Here is an 18708-nt window from a genome sequence, read left to right as displayed (position 1 = left end):
AATTTTATGATAACGAGAAATCATTGCTAAAAATCCAATTTGGCAAGAATTACTGATGCATTTATTTGATTTTTCACATAAGAGATCGTAACATCGAATTATCCTATTTTTGATTTCGGTTCTTATTGTTTATCAAATGATCACGTTCTTCTTGACCGTCTGATGACAGAGACCACGACTGAGCTTCACTTGATCCATACATGTTGAATATCGCAGTACCAATTATTAAAACGACCGATGTCAAAAGAAAACAGTTATTCCATTCTTGTAGACTCTGAAAATAACAGCGAGAGTTGACTTAGCTTTGCAAGTATGAATGCATTTTCAAATACCTATTGACGATTGTGTGTCAATTATTGATGAAACTTACGTGATTGATGGTCATGAGACCTGTTAATGTTCTCGAAATAAGCATGCTGAGCGATGCGAAAACCTTACATAGTCCGGTTACAACGCACGAGTCATTTGGAGCAATATTCACCATGTTTGGTCTGCAAAAAGTGATCATTAATGGAAAAAAAATACTAAGAAGTGCAATAGGGTGAGGAAGGCTTTCCTCTCATTCGCCCTATATTGCATTTTAAAGTATGAAATCGCGAGGAAACTGCAAGTTGTATTTACTCAATAACTGGAGGCGCCATTGACCCAATGATTTGTATCGCAGTGAAGATGATCAAAGTAATGATGAAATTGGAAAAAAATGCCGATAACGTAAATAAGACGCTGGCCAAGAGGAATGAAAAAGTGATCACTATTTTGTGCATCTATATTTTAGAAGAACAAAAACAATTATCTAGTTGGGTAGGATACTATGAATAATTATGAGAAAGAAAACTCACTCGAGTTAGCTGAATTCCAGTGTTATTTTTCCAATAATCCAGCAATGCTCCGGCAAGTGGATATATAACGATTGTGGAAATTTTTGGAATTGATGAAAGGACGCCAATTTGATCGGTACTTTTTCCAGTCATATCTGAAATTTCATGCAAACATTTTTTTTATTTTGTTTAATAATTACTGCGTATGTGAATTATTGGTTTTGAATTGTTGTTTGCTCACCTTTTATGTACAAAGGTAAACATCCGCTTGTAATATTCTCTTGCCATAATAATGAAAACTTTGCTAGACACAGTGTCCAAACAGCCCCTGATGATAAAATTTTTTTGTAAGGATGAGAAATCTGAAAGTAGGTAAGTCATCATCTGAAGTTTTATGCTCAGCTCACATTATTCTAGTTTTATGCACAATATTTTTGTCTGCATTACTGTTTTCGAAGTACTACGATTGTCAATTCCATCAAGGATATAACGAAGCTCCTCCGTAGAAATCCATTTGTCTTGAGATGGTTGATTTTTCACGATAATGAAGCAAAGTAAAGATGAAGCTATCGATATCATACCTGCGTAGGTATATTATGAAAGTCAGAATAAGCACAGAGTGTCGAAAAATTATGTCTTTTTTTCGAATGTGTGAATGAGATGAATTTCAAGTTACACTTATTTACTACCTGAAACGTAAAATACCATTTGCCAGCCTAATCGGTCAGCCATGTATCCGAATAGAGGATAGGAGATCACTGAACTAAAATTTATTCCCATGTAGCTGAATGAAATTAACGTAGATCTTTCTTTTCTTGGAATCCATCGCGAGTATATTTCAGCTGCGCTTAAGAAGAAGCAATTCTGAAACATAAGTAGGTAGTAGGTACGGTACATGAGATTGATTTCATCGATATGAATTTTCAACCAGTTTTGTAAATTCGAGAAAAGTAAAATGACAAAAATCAAATTTTCAAAGAGCGTATGATACTCGTATTTGAATATTATCCTAGCTTATACTCTGAAGGCCAAAACCTCCATTTTCAGAGGCACTTCAGAGACTAATTTTTTTCTGAGCAAGTATGTAAATCCTTAAGAGGAATTTTAAAGCATCAATAACCTCAGCAAGTTTTTGATTTTTTTTTTTTTTGAAAATCAGTTGTGCGTACAGTTACAAAAAAATAAAAGAATAATATTATTCAAAGATGGGTAGGTATTTTTTTTTTGAAAAGAATTCTTGATCAAAATCTAAATTTCAAGAAATTCTTCAATTTCTACATTGAGAATTGAAGAATAATATAATGTACTTATTTGGTTTCAAATAATTCAATACAAGCTTTTTTTCCTCTAATGATTTTTTTCATTTTTGAAAGAAATTCTCGATTTATTGACTTTGGTGGCCGATCAACATTTTCAAGAAAACGTTTGCAACTCATCAAATCTTACAGTGCTAAAAATTGACCTATTGAAAGGTAACGTCATCCGTATTTCAGACCCAAATTTTGGACAGAAATAATTAAGTTTTCAATTTTTAAAGAGTTTGTAAAATGATTGGTACAAAAGAATAAATCCCACAATCTCTGAATAAATTGAGGTAATTTTTGAGTCTTATCTGGAATATCAAGCAATAGTTGACTTTTCTCCACCAGTAATCGTTCAAAAAGTTGATTTTTTTTCAAATGCGGGATTTTTCACTTGTAAAAAAAGGCACACTTTTTTCAAGCAGTTGTCTTGGATTTGCAATTCACTATAGCCCTAATCGATTAGAAATATTGAGCTTTAGACAAGATTAAATTTCCAACTTTCGAAGTTAATTACAACGCATTCTGCAGTGATTTGAAATTATGTGCTGGGAAAAAGTTAATTTTTGTTGGAAGCTCCAGATCAGTTCAAAAATTTTCGCATTAGATTAAAAGAATCAAATTCAGCATTCGAATCGAATTTCAAAATTTACTCGATTTGCAGATCATTAATAAAAAATTCACCAAAATTTGAAAATCTTTTAGAAAGCTCGTGCGTGATACATTTTGAGTTGAAAAATCACTCGGAAAAATTTTCAGCTACACGAAGGAGATGAACAATAGGTTTTCAAAGAATAATGAGGGACATTTTCGAAAAATGAAAATGGACTAAATCCAGGGATTAGAATGTGAAAACACGAAAATTTTCAACTGTTTGAACTTTTCTCATTTTTTGAAGAGGTCCAAGTTCTATTTTTACGTCATATGTTGAGTGAAGATAAAAATTATTGAATCTTAATTAAAAATTGTAAATTTCAAAAACTATTTTCTGTTTTTGAATTTTTTTCATTTTTTGATAACTTGGGGAGTTTTTCGGCGCAGCTTAATTTCAATTTTGGAAGATTAATATTAATTTTTAGACGGGAGTGAAAAAATCACAATCAAAAAATTTCAGGGTGCAATTTATCGTTATTTTAAAAATGGAGGTTAGCACGATAACAGTAGTGGGTTATCACGATAAATAACTATTCACGATGAAAAAGAGGATTGCACGATAAAAAAGTGTATTTCACAATAAAAAAATGTATTGCACGATTTCTTAAAAAACGAACGATAAATTAGGTGGTATCCACGATATATATGATAGTAAGAACAATAAAAAATAAACAATTTCCACGAGATGTTTTTGACAGAATGAACGATAAATAAGGATAAACGAACGACAAAAAGTATAAGATTTTCGCGAGTGAATAAAAAATGAAGTGTAGTAGGTACCTATTTCAATAAAGCTTTACGAGATAACGCCGGACGACCTCGTTTATGTTTTTGACCCAATGGGATGGATTTTGCTGCCAAGGGAGAGTTGAAATTCGGTAAATTTTCACCTGAGCCTAATACTTTTTCTCGAAATGTACCGATTCTCCCCTAATTGGACTTGGAAAGATCACAGATTTTCAATGAAATTACGAAAAATTCTATTTTTTTACCTATTCGATGGCCTTTGCACCCCCTTCTGGGCCCCATTTGGGGTTCGAACCAAAATAACGTCAAAAATGAATTCTGGAGCCCAAAAAACGTACATATCAATACCCTACTCGACTTTTTCATAGATTCACCACTTTGCACCCCCTCCTGAGGTCCCATTTGGGTTTCGAACCAAAATAACGTCAAAAATGAATTCTGGAGCCCAAAAACGTACGTATCGATACCCCGCCACCCGACTTTTCCAAAATATTTACCCCTTTGCACCCTCCTCCTGGGGCCCCCATTTGAGATTCGAACCAAAATAACGACAAAAATGAATTCAGTGCGCCTCGAAATACCTGTGTCTCTAAAAGATTGACGTCCAAATTTGAATACATTTCTGAAATATGATTTTTGACACCTTAAACAATGAGTCTGTCCCACTGTGTGCCAGCGTTTTCTTTTGTCAATGAAAAATATCGTGCTAATCAATGAAAAATATCGTGTTTATCAATGAAAATTATCGGGCTTACAACCTTTTTTATTGGTTGAAAAATGCTGTGCTTACCACCTAAACTACCGTTACTAAGCCACGTGTTATCGTGCAAATGGTTATCGTGCTAACCAGGCACCTTTTTTATCATTCGATTGTAGATTTCCCAAAATTTTACACGCGTGTTGATGAGGGTTTAAAATTTGTCTCAAAACAACTGAAAAACGCAGAAAAACTCATTATCAGTGTGTAAGTATAATAATCTATCGTGTGCGATCATCTGATCACCTACCGCAAAAAAACCGTTTAATAAGCGAAATGTCAAAAACACTCGAAAATCCAGGTATAATGCTGCTGGTTGTAACATGGTCAATAAGCCAGAGATGGTCATGGCAAAAGCACCGCTCACCGAACCTCCCATTTTCTGTACAAAATATCCTCCGAAAACAGAGAACAATCCTCCGTAGAAATATATACTCGAAATTATACTGACTGCGAATGGATCCCATTGGAATTCAGCTGGCTAGTAAAATAAAAATTGAAATGAAAATCAGTTTAAATGGGCAAGGAAACTTAGGTAAGTATGGTATACGTTATGAATGGTCTAAAAATACATAGGTAGGTAGGTAGGTAGGTAGGTAATTACTATTTAGTCATTTTCATTTCTTTTACTTGTACGGTGGTCTGGTTTCCTGATACGATCACTTTATCTGATACCATCTCAACGATGGCTATGTTGATATTAATCATTACCATATTTGTATTTGCATAACATAGAAACATCACAATGGCGACGAAAAAACGTTTCGAAAACCATATCGAAGGTGTAACGTTGCTTCGTACTTTTCTAAAATATTAAAGAGGTATAAAATTTAAAAAAAATATTTTTCTCCTCGTTTAAAAATAATAATTTAATAGATAAGTTTCTACACAATTTACCCGTTTTGATTCTGCATCTGCTGATTTGGTAACATTTTGTTGAATAGAATTGAACTTCTTCATGTCACATTTCTTAGAGTGATTTTAAGAGGTACGTGTATGTAGGTCTAGGTACTTTCTGTGCAATTAATTTTCACGCCGGTCTAATATCTCGAATCGTACACAATTGAGTTTATATAAACGATGTTTTTTTAGTGTTAAATTTTGTGATAAGCATTCTTCTTTGTTTTACGTGTAAAATTACTTTTTTATTCATTAACCACCTTCTTCATAGCAGAAGTAGGTATGACGATCTAATTACGTAGGTAACAATATAAGTTCCAGAAAATGTGTACCTAGTACGAATACCTACGTATTTAAAGTTCTTTTTAGGTAATTTTTTAATTTTTTCTCTCTAATTATTGTACGAGTAGATCCGGATATAAGCTATCGGGTGACTCTTTCATCGTAGGTGTTCGGTAATCAATATTCGTAAAGAATTAAAGATATAATTGTTTCGTAGTGGAAAGTTTTTTGTAACATTAGAAGGATATACATATGTACTTACATATATTGTATCATTTCATTACCTTTCTGTAAACTAGTCATGTCCAGTAAAGATCCAGCTAGTGAAATGTCTCAAATGTAGATAATGAAAAAAATTAATTGGAAGAAAATCAACAACAAGATCTTAAAAATTTAATAGGTTATCGTACACTCGTTTTCTTTTTAATCCTAGTTAATTTTGCGAATCGATTTTAATTTGATGTTCATTACATATGATAGCTGTGTCGAGTTATATAATCATAATTATTTGCACATTACTCGAGATAATTTTAATTGCGAAATGTGACGTCACAAACAACGATTATAGAGAAATAACCTAGGTCATTACCATTTTCATCGTGTTCAAAGAAACGGTTGTTTATGGGTCTAGTTTTTTTTTATTATTTTTTTTAAAAATTTTATTTCAGTTTTTGCTAAGTATTCATAAAATACAATTCGTTCCTCATCCCAACATTTTATTCATACATTTTTGTAATTTTTCTGAAATTTATTCTTCAAGCTGTGCCAAAATTGCATTCGTTCGCCATTTAGTAGCTGGTCTCTGACTTCTAGCTTCTCGTCGATGATTAAATGACTCGGATGTGCGAGAGTTGTAGGTTTCCATTCGACTTCCATTTCTTCATAATTAGGATTTCTGAAAAAAATTCCAAAGTAAACATTCGGGCAAATGTTTTCGTTTCATTTTTGCTGCATTAAGTATTTCCAAACTCACGATGTTTTAGCGAAACTAGTCAATAGGCTTGTAAGCGTGTCGATTGTTCTTCGATCGTTCGGCCTCAAGTTGCACATGTCTCTGCAGACGAGTTCTTCATAATGATGCCAGTAGCCGTAGTCGGCAGCATGGCACGTTCCTGAACGTATACATCCATTAAATTTACGTTATTTAAATTATTATTGAACTTCATGGAGAAAAAAATCACCTTTTAGTTCCGTTTGCAGTCGCGCATTTATTCTGGCTTTCATTGGATCTAATTCACCATCGTAAAGAAAATTGTATACATATACCGGCGAAAGATGATCTTCCGATAAAACGTTTATTAATGAACCATAAACGTCAGACATGGCAGCATCTGTTAAAATCTGAGAACGAAAGGATCCTTGGGTTATTTCGATGTGGGTTACTTACACGATCCCTTCCCCCATCACAGAAGTGCAACTATAGACACCACATTTCTTTGTAAAACGTTCAGAATAATTATAGAATAATATTACTCGTACATACATCGCATAAAACTGTTAGCGACGCAGTTTCTATAGACTTTCCAGCTAAATAGAACGCATCCACTTCTTTTTGAACTAGTTTCAGCTCGCAATCATCCAAAAAAGCTCCCCATCCCCAAGAATTCTGTTGAATAATTTTGCCAAAAGCGGTGCTGATTGATTTCTTGAAATCTTCTATACAGTCGGACAACAAAAATACGTGTTAGTTCATCCTTTGCGAGTTTTGAATTGTTGTTGTTTTTGTTTTTTGATGGAATGTACATATCACCGTGTCTTAAAAGAGTCATACAAGCTTCTTTTTCGCAAAATCCAATCATTATCGGCACACGATTTGTCCATGGAATGAGTTTCTCTAGCGATGCGGGTAAAGGTGAACTTTCTCTCAGTTCTGGAGTAGTCGCGAACACCGAAACAGGAAAAACATCCGTTGTAATCTAAACAAATGTTATCGCAACATGATTGAGGATTCACATACTTTTAGGAGGACATTAAAATAAAGATGTAAAAGTAAGCAGTATCACGCCCTAAAACTTTTGAAGTCCCGCCGAAACAAAATGAGAGGTTTCAGAAATTCCTACGTTGGTGGCATCGTCGCAGTTCTTGAGCTGTTCCAATTCAGGATCGCTCCCTTCCTGCATCCTACAGTGGGCTGTGAGCACCCTCAAAACGCCTGTAATCAATGATACAATAATATCCTCCCTTATGTTTTTGGGATCGCAGAATACGTATTTGACAATATTTTTTTTGTAGGGATGATGGGAGGGGGTGAAGGGGGTGAAAAATTCAAAATTTGACAATAATGATGTGTGATATGTCGAAATGTATGTTTTTGAGGGTGTAGATCACGAATCTGACAATATTTTTTGGTAGGGGCGAATGGTGGGGTATGAAGGGGGTAAAAACGGTGAAAAATTCAAAATTTGACTGTAATGGTGTGTGATATGTCGAAATGTACTAAGTATGAATAATTCAACTGAAAGTACTCGTAAGTTCTTTTCATCAATTTACTGGATTTCAGTTTTTATAAAGTGATTATAGAGATAATTGCCATTTTTGACCGAAAGTGACCCAACGACCTCCACAGTCAATTTTAATGAAAAGTCATAGTGAATTTTGTTAAAATGCTTCAAATTTTCTCTTACTGGGACTTTGACGGCTCCCCAACATGAAATTCTTCAACCCCACCCTTCACCCTTCCTTCACCATCGAAAACGTACATTTTGACATATCACGCATCATTATGGTCAAATTTTGAATTTTTCACCGTTTTCACCCCCCCCCCCCATTCCCCACCATTCACCCCTACGAAAAAAATATTGTCAGATTCGTGATCTAAACCCTCAAAAACATACATTTTGACATATCACACATTATTATGGTCAAATTTTGAATTTTTCACCCCCTTCATCCCCCACTATTCACCCTACGAAAAAAATAATTCCAGTTTCGTATTCTGCGACATCAAAAACAATCGTTTCGACATATCACACACATCATTATAGTCAAATTTTGAATTTTCACCGTTTTTACCCCCCTTCATCCCCCATAATTCACCCCTACGAAAAAAATATTGTCTGATTCGCGATCTAAACCCTCAAAAACATACATTTTGACATATCACACATTATTATGGTCAAATTTTGAATTTTTCACCCCCTTCATCCCCCACTATTCACCCCTACGAAAAAAATAATTCCAGTTTCGTATTCTGCGACATCAAAAACAATCGTCTCGACATATCACACACATCATTATAGTCAAATTTTGAATTTTCACCGTTTTTACCCCCTTTCATCCCCCATAATTCACCCCTACGAAAAAAATATTGTCAGATTCGTGATCTACACCCTCAAAAAAATACATTTTGACATATCACACATTGTGGTCAAATTTTGAATTTTTCACCCCCTTCATCCCCCACCATTCACCCCTACAAAAAATTCGTGATGTACACCCTCAAAAACATACATTTCGATATTATCACACATCATTATTGTCAAATTGTGAATTTTTCACCCGCTTCACCCTCTCACCCCTACAAAAAAAATATTGTCAAATTCGTATTCTGCGACCCCAAAAACAAAAGGGAGGATATTATTGTACCATTGTATTAAGATTCATTGTAAGTTTTTAAATTACAGGCGTTCGAGGGTGCTCACAGCCCACTGTGTATCCCTTATTCCTAATACTTTAAAATACAAGCAAGTGGAACAGAACGATCTCTCTAGATGTTTTCAAAAATTGAATAAAAACGTAAAAGCTCGAAGTGCCTTATACACGCAATTTGAATACAACAAAATGAAAAACTGCCTCATGAGAGGAGGTGTTTTCAAATCGTTTTGACTCCAAACTCAAAAAATTACTTTTGACTGACTTTCTAAATTCATTTTTGAAGTCAGTTTGTCCAGAACAAGAATTAATTATTAATTAAGCATAAATTAGATAAGAAATACCTACTCGTATAATGAAAAGATTTACGAAAATGGGCTCACATTGTCTCGAGGAACTCAACTTCAGCAAGGCATTCTTCCAAAGCCATGACACTTTGATCAAAACTGATTTCACAGTTCGAAAGGGCGTTGCATTCTGAACTTATTAAGCATTTCAAAAGTTGAAAGTTCAAATTTTGAAATGGCGCTGCTGATGTAAGTGGGAGCTACCATTTAAAATTCTGAAAAATTGCCATGAATGTACTTTTTGATGCATTTTCGAAATATTTGATTTTTGAAATGGGATCTTTGATGGAGGGGAGCACCCCTCCCCCAATTTTGGGCAAAACTTTCGGGAAAAAAATCTGGGCGATGTAATATATATAATTATATGTTTTCGGTGACGCTGAACACGAATATGACGTCAGATTTTTGATTGGTCCCCATCTGCTGTCTCCAGAACTTCCCCAAATGTGGGGTAAAAGTTCAAAATAGGGGTTTGTTCGTGCGACACATGGAATAGTATGCTTTTGATGACGCTGAACACGAATATGACGTCAGATTTTTGATTGGACCCCATCCACGGCCCCCAACAAATTTTTGGACTTTGACGAATTTGGGGGGAGCTTCTGGGAGCCATTGGTGAGGTCAATTTGAAGAACTAAGGCTAAATTCGCGTTCAGCGATATCGTAAACATACTATTTCGTGTGTCACACGAATGAAACCAATTTTTTTCTAGGTTACCCCCTTTGGAGAGGTGTTGGGGGCCGTGGGTGGGTCCAACCAAAAATCTGACGTCATATTCATGTTCAGCGTCACCAAAAACATACTTTTCCATGTGTCGCACGTACAAAACACTTTTTTGAACTTTTACTCCATTGAGGGGGGGGGGTGCTAGGGGCCGTGGATGAAGTCCAATCAAAAATCTGACGTCATACTCGTGTTCAGCGTCATTAAAAACATACAATTCGATATTTCGCATGCCCCAGATTTTTTTTTTAAAGTTTCACCCAAATTTGGGTGAAAGGGTGCTCCTCTCCATTAAAAGATCCCATCTCGAAAATTGAATATTTCAAAAAAACATCAAAAGGTGCATTCATGGAAATTTTTTAAGAATTTTAGATCGTAGCTCCCGCTTACAGCGCCATTTCAAAATGCTTAAAAAGTTCAGAGTGCAATGCCCTTTCGAACTGTGAAATCAGTTTTGATCAAAGTGTCATGGTTTTATTGGAGTAATGCGTTGCTGATGTTGAGTTCCTCGAGACAATGTGAAAATAATGGAAGCCCCCCACCCGCCCCCTCAGAGGGCTGGGACCAAACTGATTGCGGGTTTCTTACTTATTGAGTGGGTAGATATTGTGAAAAAAAATTTGAGCGAAATCGAAAGTACGAATCCTCTTGATGAAATTTTTGTTAAAAATGGGGGAAAATTGGAAACTGTTCTATAAGTATGACTTACATCGCCAAATAATTGCTCGCGCTTTATCATCAACACTCGATTGTAGTCCACATTTTTGAAAAAATCGAGCAACTTTTCATGATTTGTCGGTTCGCCGTCATAACCGAGCTTTATGGCTAAATCATAAGCTATGGATACATGATCACGTGGTGTAATCATAACTGGACTAAATGCATACATTCCCATGAGAATCGCTTTATGGAATAAACCTGTAGAAACAATATTGTCACTGATATACTTATCTAAGTAGTAATGAACACAAATGAATGTGATTTGTGTTGCTTTCAAGTAAAAGTTGTGAAACGTCTTAGGAGATACCTTTGGCCAAAGGTGACAACAGTATAGCATGAACCAGTGCAGCACCGCTGCTGCTGCCCATCAAGGTTATATTATTGGGATCACCTCCAAACGCACTGATGTTGTCTTTGATCCACTCTAGACTAAGTATTGCATCTTTCAAACCTTGATTACCTGAACAGTTTTCCATGTGCAAGTTCAACGCTCCTGAAAGCAAAGCATGTTTGTTGATTGGAATATTAGCGTAACTTATTGCCAGATGAAACAACATTTTGCCTTATATCTTATTGTTCGTTCACCTAAAATGTATAATCGATATGCGAGACATACGTATACTACATCTTTGTGCATTATGTAGCCAGGATTTCCGAAGTAGGACGGATCCGGCGAACCGTGAAAAAGTCCTCCTGGGTGAACATTCACCATGACTGCTTTCAAAGGCTCTCCTTCCGATGGTAACTGCAACCCCATAAACAATCATTAGTGAACTGCTACACAAATTGACATTCATCAATTCTAAATCGATTTACTATTGATTTTTTTTTAAATTTCGGATCGATTCTCCATTATCTATGTGTAATCTGTGTGTATGTAATTCTATCTAGTTAAGAGAAGTTGACCGTTACCTTCGGCGTATAAATGTTATTATACAAGCAATCTTCCGAACCTTGTATTTTTTTTTTCCATATGGCATATTGCTTGCAGCCTCCCTTCTCAACTGTCGCATTCAAGACTTTTTTCCATGGTTTCACTTTGACTGGATCCTGTTTATGTTTTAATAATTATTCGGATATCTACAGTTTGATTGTGTTACTATTTTTACCAAAATGTCCTGTTTTGTTTTTTTTTTTTAAATAGGCTTCAAAGTTTCTATTCATTTTCTTTTTTATGGAATTCTTAAGAAATGTTGTTGTCCATCACCTCCCTTCCTAGCTGGTGAAAAAAATGGTGTATAAAATATAGTCTTTAGAAGATAGATTTCAAAGAAATTTGTTTCCGCTACATGGAAACTTGGAGAACCTCCAAGGGATGAAGTCTCACTTTTGTCCAAAATTGCCAAAAGTGAAGAAAAATCTCACCTTTTGTCAAAGTTACAAAATAGTTTCGTTTTTTGTTTAAAAAAATAAAAATTGCACAGTATTCAAACAAAAAATTCTGAAACTACACAAAGTCTGAAAGTCCTGCTTTTTTACTTGAAAATATGAACCTCCAGAAATGGAAAAGCCCCAGGCAGCGATGAGTTACCAACAGACTTATTCAAGAATGCCACAGTAACCATTGAGAAGAGACTGTCAGCTTTCTACAATAAAATACCATCAGGTGCTACCATACCCAAAAACTTCCATACAGCAATTGTAATACTTACCCATTTTCAAAAAAGTAGACCAAAAAAACCCAACATACTACTGTGGAATAAGCCTACTAACTGCTGTTTACAAAATATGTAGGTACTTGCAAACATGCTAGCGAGAAGAATCGAGAATCATGCGGAGCCAATAATATTGGAATGCCAAAATGGATTTTGAAAAGAAATATAGTGCAAAGACTTGCATTTGATGGAGTATATGCAACAAAGCTGCTGATGGAGAAGAGACAAGAGTACAACCTAGAAACCCACATGTGCTATGTTGATCTGGAGAAGGCATATGATTCAGTTCAAAGGAAGAAGTTGTTCGAAATCCTGAGGAAAATCAAAGTGAATGAACAAATATGAGGGGCACTCAAAAAGTAAGGTTCCCATCCCTGGCATTTGTGTAAAAATGAACGAAAACAAAATGTTGAAAAATTGTTTGATTCTCTGAACTTTCTACATTATTTTGATATAATCACTTTCAAGATTGAAACCATTTGCACATTTGAAAATCAGCTTTGCGATGATAATCCTTGATAAATTGCCATCCAACTTCTATAATGTCGATTGCCCAGTTGGGTGAAAATCTGCTCTTACACGACATAAAAACGCAGGCAGGAGATTTAAATGGCTTCAATCTTAAAAGTGATTATATCAAAATAATGTACAAAGTTCAGAGAATCAAACAATTTTTCAACATTTTGTTTTCGTTCATTTTTACACAAATGCCCGGTATGGGATGGGAACCTCACTTTTTGAGTGTCCCTTGTGGTACACTTAATTGAAGAAATACACCCGGTTAATCTTAAAAGTGATTATATCAAAATAATGTAGAAAGTTCAGAGAATCAAACAATTTTTCAACATTTTGTTTTTGTTCATTTTTACACAAATGCCCGGTATGGGAACCTCACTTTTTGAGTGTCCCTTGTGGTACACTTAATTGAAGAAATATACCTGGGTAATGTAATAAGCATAAGATCCAGAAACATGTCAGAAGCAAAGAAGATATGAAGAGGAGTAAGACAAGGATGCCCAATGTTGTGTAGCCTGTTCAACATGTACCTACTACCTACTTTGACGACATAAAAACCAAGCCAAAGGTCTAGACGTCAATGACACCAATGTCAGTACCTTGTTATTTGCTGATGATCAGGTGCCCTATTGACAATTTTACTAGCAGAATGCTAGCATTAGTAGCACCCACCTAGCATGAGTAGCAGGAAACTAGCATGATACTAGCGTTATGCTAGCATGAAATGAACTAGCATAACATGCTAGCAAAATGCCAGCTTATTACTAGCATGATACAAACTAGCAAGAAGTATGTTAGCAATGAGCTAGCTACATGCTAGCAACATAACTACCGAATGAAGCTAGCATTTCACGCTAGCAAAATGCTATCATATATCTAGTATGAGATGAGCTAGCACAATGCATGCTAGCAATATGCTAGTTAAAACCTTGCCCCTTAATTACCAAGTGATGCTAGCAGTTCATACTAGCATGATGCTATCATATCGCTAGCATGGGGTGAGCTAGAAAAATGTATGCGAGCAATGTGCTAGTCAACCCCTTGCCTCATAATTGCCTAGAAATGCCAGTTGTCCCTGCTAGCACGATGCTATCATATTGCTAATGCGAGATTATCTAGCAAAATGTATGCTAGGGATATGCTAGTTAAAACCCAGCACCATAATTATCGAGTGATCCCAGCAGTTCCTGCTAGCATAATACTAGCCTGAGATGAGCTAGCACAATGTATGCTAGCAACATGCTAGTTATATCCTAGCATCATAATTACCGAGCGATGCTGGTAGTTTCTCCTAGCATAAAGCTACCATGTTGCTAGCATGATATGATCTAGTAAAAAGTACACTAGCCATGCACTAATTAATCCTAGGAGAATAATTATCTTATTAACAATTTTAAGCACGGTGCTACCATGGAATCAACTAGCAGATTACCAGTTAGAATGGTGTTAGCACTTAGCACTTTGCCAGCAGACATTTTATTGGAAAATTCATCCTAGCATTGAACTGGTATGATGCTAGCATGCGGTGAACTAGCAAAAGACAGGCCAGCAATTTGCTGGTTACATGCTAGCAGCATAACCACCGAGTAAAGCTAGCAGTCACTACTAGCATATTGCTAGTGCATTGCTAGCACCCTGTAATGGTGCTAGCATGAGGTGAACTAGCAAAAGGCATGCTAGCAATCTGCTAGTTACATGCTAGAAATACAATCACAGGTAAACTTGCACTAGTCTACTGCTAGCGCTATTCTAACCTTGGTAAAGCTAGCAGTCAAAGTACTAGCATGGTGCTGGATTTTCGTTAAAAGACTTCTTATCCAGGTGCTAGCAGTCAAGTGCTAGCATAATGCTAGCAAATTGCTAGCGTTGTTCTTTAATATGATACACTTAACTTCTCTTAGATGAAGTATGTAGTCAAGTCGAATATAAGCTCAATACAGTTTCCTGTTTAAATTAAGAAGAGTGAAGTTGGCAAACTAATCACTCAGCTTATACTAGCACAAGATGCTAGTGCAGTGCTAGTTCTAAACTAGCATTGTAGGGCAATTGCCCATTTTTGGATATTCTTGGGAAACGTACCATAATTAAAAATATACCCTATTCTTTTATAAGGAAATTAATAAACTTCTAGCATTCTACATATTATACACATGCTAGCATATGATAGCAAAAAGCTAGCAAGATCATGCTAGCACCATTAGCACCATTTTGAACACCTGCACTAGCGTATCTGCTAGCAAACTGACGCTAGTATAATGCTAGTCCCCCTGCTAGAATTATGCCAGTTGTATGCCAGCATATGCTGGAAATATGCTAGCATGACTATGCAAGCACCAATGGCACCATTTTGAACACCTTTACTAGCATATCTGCTAGCAAACCATCGCTAGCATAATGCTAGAAAAATGCTGCTAGCATGGTGCTAGTACCATTTTCCTAGCATTGTGCTGGCAACAGTATGCTAGCAGATATGCTAGGAAAGGTGTTCAAAATGGTGCAACCAGTGCTAGCATGTTCATGCTAGCACTGTTGCTAGCATTCTGCCACTTGAAATTGTCAATAGGGTGGTCTTTGCTGACAATGCAGGTGACTTGCAGAGAGAGATGTACAACCTTCAGAAAGTAGCAGATAAATATGGAATGAGAATCTTGTTGTCAAAAACAAAGGTGATGGCCTTTGAGGGGAAAGAGCAAATATGCAGTAAAATTGTTGCAAATGGACTGCCAGTGGAACAAGTCAGAAGCTAGAAGTATCTTGGGTGAGAGCTATCTTATGAAGGAGAGATCAATCAATGTACAACTTAAGATCAGTAAGCAGGGTGATAAACCAAGCTGTCCCTCCAAGAAAAGTCAAAGCTGAAACTTGAATAAGAAAATACAATACGCTGGCAAGACCATTGCTGTTGTATGGAAGCAAAACAGTGATGATGAGAAAATATATAAAAAGCAGAGTAACTGCAGCGGAAACAAGATTCATGGGAGCCACAGCAGGATATATGAGACACGATAGGAAAAAGAATGAAGACATCCTGAAGGAGCTAGGAGCAGAGCCAATCATTGGACGAGTGAAAGATTACAGAAAGAAATGGCGAAGACACGTTGATAAAATGCCCGACGAACGGTTCCCTTGATAAGTCAAAGAATACACTTAAACAGGCAGGAGGAGCAGAGGAAGACCGAAGACAAAACTTGATGACACATTGGCGAGCAATTCTTCTACAGTTTCTAAGATGGGCTGAACAGCTCACTGGGTCAAAGTTCCATGATGATGATTGATGATGATGTTGAAAAAAAATTGTTTTTTCCCAAAAATTATGAAAAATCGTCGTTTTTTGTCCAAAATTCCAAAACTTTTCAATTTCTTTTCAATCATGAGTAAGAAATCATATAAGGTGGCAGGTGGCATTACCACTCTTTTATGTATATCTTAGCCCAAAAGAAAACAACAAGACCATTTATGAAAGGGGGTTCTTGTTGCACCCTAAAGTGAAGGCAGAAACCTCCAGCAAAAAAGAGGGAGTTACCTCAATGTAAAAACTGCCAGCAGGTTGGTCATACCAACAAATACGGTGCAAGGAAACCCAAATGCGTTGAGTGTGGATTAGACCATGAAACAAACCAATGTAGGAAGAAGAAAAAACACCCAGCCAAGTGTGCCAGTTGTGATGGTGATCATACAGCCAACTGGAGAGGGTGTTCAGTATACCAAGCCAAGATTGCTGCTATATATAAACCAAAGATGACAGTAATTGATCGTGTCAACTGTCAAGCAAAGGACCACTCAAAGCCAGGAGCAGATAACAACTCAGAAACCTGAACAAGCCAAAACTGTCAAAAGAAACCTTCCAAAGAATAACACGGATGAATCGAATGAACCAGTGGAACTACAAGGGCAGGCAAGCTTAAAAGACATTTGGGAACTGCTTAAAAAAAAATGGATAAAAGAATTTCTCAAGTTGAAAACACACAAAACAAGACCAGAGCAAAGAAACATCCATCAGTTAAAGCCTCAAGACTTAGTCATAGATATTATAAAAAATAAATAGAGTACTCTCACTGGAGAGAACCCTGCACATGTCATGTAACTAACTGGAAAAAGTCTTGCTTTTTGTGCAAAAATGGCAAGAAAGGCATAATTTTTTCATTCATAATTGCTTAAAAAAAAGTACCACTGTTTTTTGCTTTGCAATTATCAAAGTCTTGCTTTTCTAGCAGAAGTTACCAAAACTTCTTTCCTTTGGCAAAAATAACAAAAAAAAATTTTCTTGCCTTTCAGCAAAACTGCTGAAGTTGTTCACTTTTTTTTTCAAAAATCATTTTAATTCTCTCTATTTTGTCTGAAATTGCTGAAAAGTGCAACTTTTTTGCCAATAACTAATTTCAAGAAGTCCTGCTTTTTGCTGATAAATCTTGCTTTTTGCAATCAAAAAGTTGTAAAATTGTTGAACTTTCTGTTCCCATTTGTGCTTCTTGATGTTGTATTTTTCTTAGTGATTTTGTATGCATATTATCTTACTCTTATTTTGTCACGTTTTCGTTTACTTTTGGTTACTCAAGTGTTTTTGTTTTTGTTTTTGTTTTTTTTTTGATAAATATGCAGTACCTGCGAGCCTTGTAAAAATATTTTTAATCCGCCTTCCTCCCCCCCCCCCCGTTCTCCAAAAAATCTCTCTTCCTTTTCCAATAAAAAATCACGAAAAGCTTGCAGAATGCTTCGTTTATGAGCAATTCAAATGGTGAAATAATTTTTGACACGTCATCCCCTCTCCAAATATGTACTTGTAATGTCCAAAGACATTGAAAAAGCGACAAATTATAACGTGTAAAATGTTGAGCCTCCTTCCCTCTTGTAAAGTGTTTGACAAATGTGCTGACTAAAGTTGTGTTGGAGCCCTGCTTTTTCATTTTGAAATCTTGTAAGACGCCTTGTTAAAAATTTCTAGTATCGAAAAATGAAAAAATGGTGCGATATATTCATTTTTTTTCATATGTAGGTAGATTACTACTTACGAGTGTTCAAAATCATCATTTTTTTTAAACCAGGATGTTCAAAATTTTGCAATGTAGAAAAGGTAGGTATGCCACGCTAGTTGATACCTAATTACCTACTGCTGTGAAAACATAGAATAAATTATTCGTAAATTACTTCGAAACGAGCCGAGCCAGCGGTTGATTGTCCGTAAGGTACTCCAAGAAACGTGTAGAACTCTACTCCAGAATAATACGTTTTTCTTTTAAATCCGAGTATGTTACCTTCTTTCACAGTTACGATCACTTTTCCGAACATTTTTCGGGCGAATTTCTCAAAACATGAACAAGCAAAGGAGTAGTACGCGAGTTTAATGGTTAAATTTGGTTATACTATCTTGACTTTACTATGTTAGGTTTTATGGTGTGATTTCGAAATGTTCCCAATTTTTTAAATAAATGATTATTATGTAGTTGTTTTTCTTTCAGTTGATGTCCAAAAAAAATGATAACGAGTTGATAGTGAAGGGCGAACCTGACTTTCCAAAAATGCATATTTTATGCTAGTGATAAATTAGAACACTTTTTTAATTTTAAAATGTGTGGTTGATTAGAGTGACATTTTTTTTTACAAATATTTTTCTTCACTGTAGGTAGTAAATTTTTTTTACGAATAACAGCTGTTTGAGTCGAAACGAAGAAAAATAATTAATACATATGAAAATTTTA

At 35.7% G+C, this 18708-nt stretch overlaps 2 protein-coding genes and 1 long non-coding RNA gene across 4 annotated transcripts in view; 1 reads left to right on the top strand and 2 right to left on the bottom strand.

Moving 5' to 3' along the window:
• LOC135837181 (uncharacterized) overlaps nucleotides 1-18708 on the top strand; it is a 94943-nt gene that overhangs the window by 12721 nt on the left and 63514 nt on the right. The window lies entirely within an intron of this gene.
• LOC135837175 (vesicular glutamate transporter 1-like) lies at nucleotides 50-5704 on the bottom strand. The gene is made up of 10 exons (XM_065352366.1): nucleotides 5175-5704; nucleotides 4908-5082; nucleotides 4528-4758; nucleotides 1508-1682; nucleotides 1266-1399; nucleotides 1060-1180; nucleotides 840-973; nucleotides 622-764; nucleotides 371-491; nucleotides 50-274 (listed from the first exon to the last, which is right to left on the bottom strand). Exons 1-10 carry the CDS (start codon nucleotides 5207-5209, stop codon nucleotides 104-106), a joined length of 1440 nt encoding a protein of 479 aa, XP_065208438.1. The 5' UTR covers nucleotides 5210-5704; the 3' UTR covers nucleotides 50-103.
• On the bottom strand, nucleotides 5836-18446 carry LOC135837160 (esterase E4-like). 2 transcript variants are annotated; one of them, XM_065352342.1, is made up of 10 exons: nucleotides 18158-18445; nucleotides 11754-11891; nucleotides 11427-11586; nucleotides 11149-11334; nucleotides 10831-11039; nucleotides 7210-7375; nucleotides 6943-7115; nucleotides 6641-6800; nucleotides 6433-6571; nucleotides 5836-6354 (listed from the first exon to the last, which is right to left on the bottom strand). In XM_065352342.1, exons 1-10 carry the CDS (start codon nucleotides 18296-18298, stop codon nucleotides 6180-6182), a joined length of 1647 nt encoding a protein of 548 aa, XP_065208414.1. In that variant the 5' UTR covers nucleotides 18299-18445; the 3' UTR covers nucleotides 5836-6179. The 2 variants fall into 2 exon arrangements, with proteins under 2 accessions (XP_065208414.1, XP_065208415.1); XM_065352343.1 differs by lacking the exon at nucleotides 11754-11891 and having other exon boundaries at nucleotides 18158-18446.

Source organism: Planococcus citri, chromosome 2 (genome assembly GCF_950023065.1).
Source record: "Planococcus citri chromosome 2, ihPlaCitr1.1, whole genome shotgun sequence".
Lineage (NCBI taxonomy): Eukaryota > Metazoa > Arthropoda > Insecta > Hemiptera > Pseudococcidae > Planococcus > Planococcus citri.
Note: the sequence above shows the minus strand (reverse complement) of the source record. Positions and strands in the feature narration are given on the sequence as shown.

Bases quoted from the DNA above. Each gene is read 5' to 3' on its own strand.
- LOC135837175 (XM_065352366.1), bottom strand. From the start codon at position 5,209: ATGTTACCAAATCAGCAGATGCAGAATCAAAACGG. The intron at 765-839 runs GTGAGTTTTCTT...TCTAAAATATAG, and splicing joins CTGGAATTCAGCTAACTCGA to ATGCACAAAATAGTGATCAC. The intron at 492-621 runs GTAAATACAACT...CACTTTTTGCAG, and splicing joins ATGGCGCCTCCAGTTATTGA to ACCAAACATGGTGAATATTG.
- LOC135837160 (XM_065352342.1), bottom strand. From the start codon at position 18,298: ATGTTCGGAAAAGTGATCGTAACTGTGAAAGAAGGTAACATACTCGGA. The intron at 11,040-11,148 runs GTATCTCCTAAG...TTGTTTCTACAG, and splicing joins GTTGTCACCTTTGGCCAAAG to GTTTATTCCATAAAGCGATT. The intron at 6,801-6,942 runs GTATGTACGAGT...TTTCGTTCTCAG, and splicing joins CGCTAACAGTTTTATGCGAT to ATTTTAACAGATGCTGCCAT.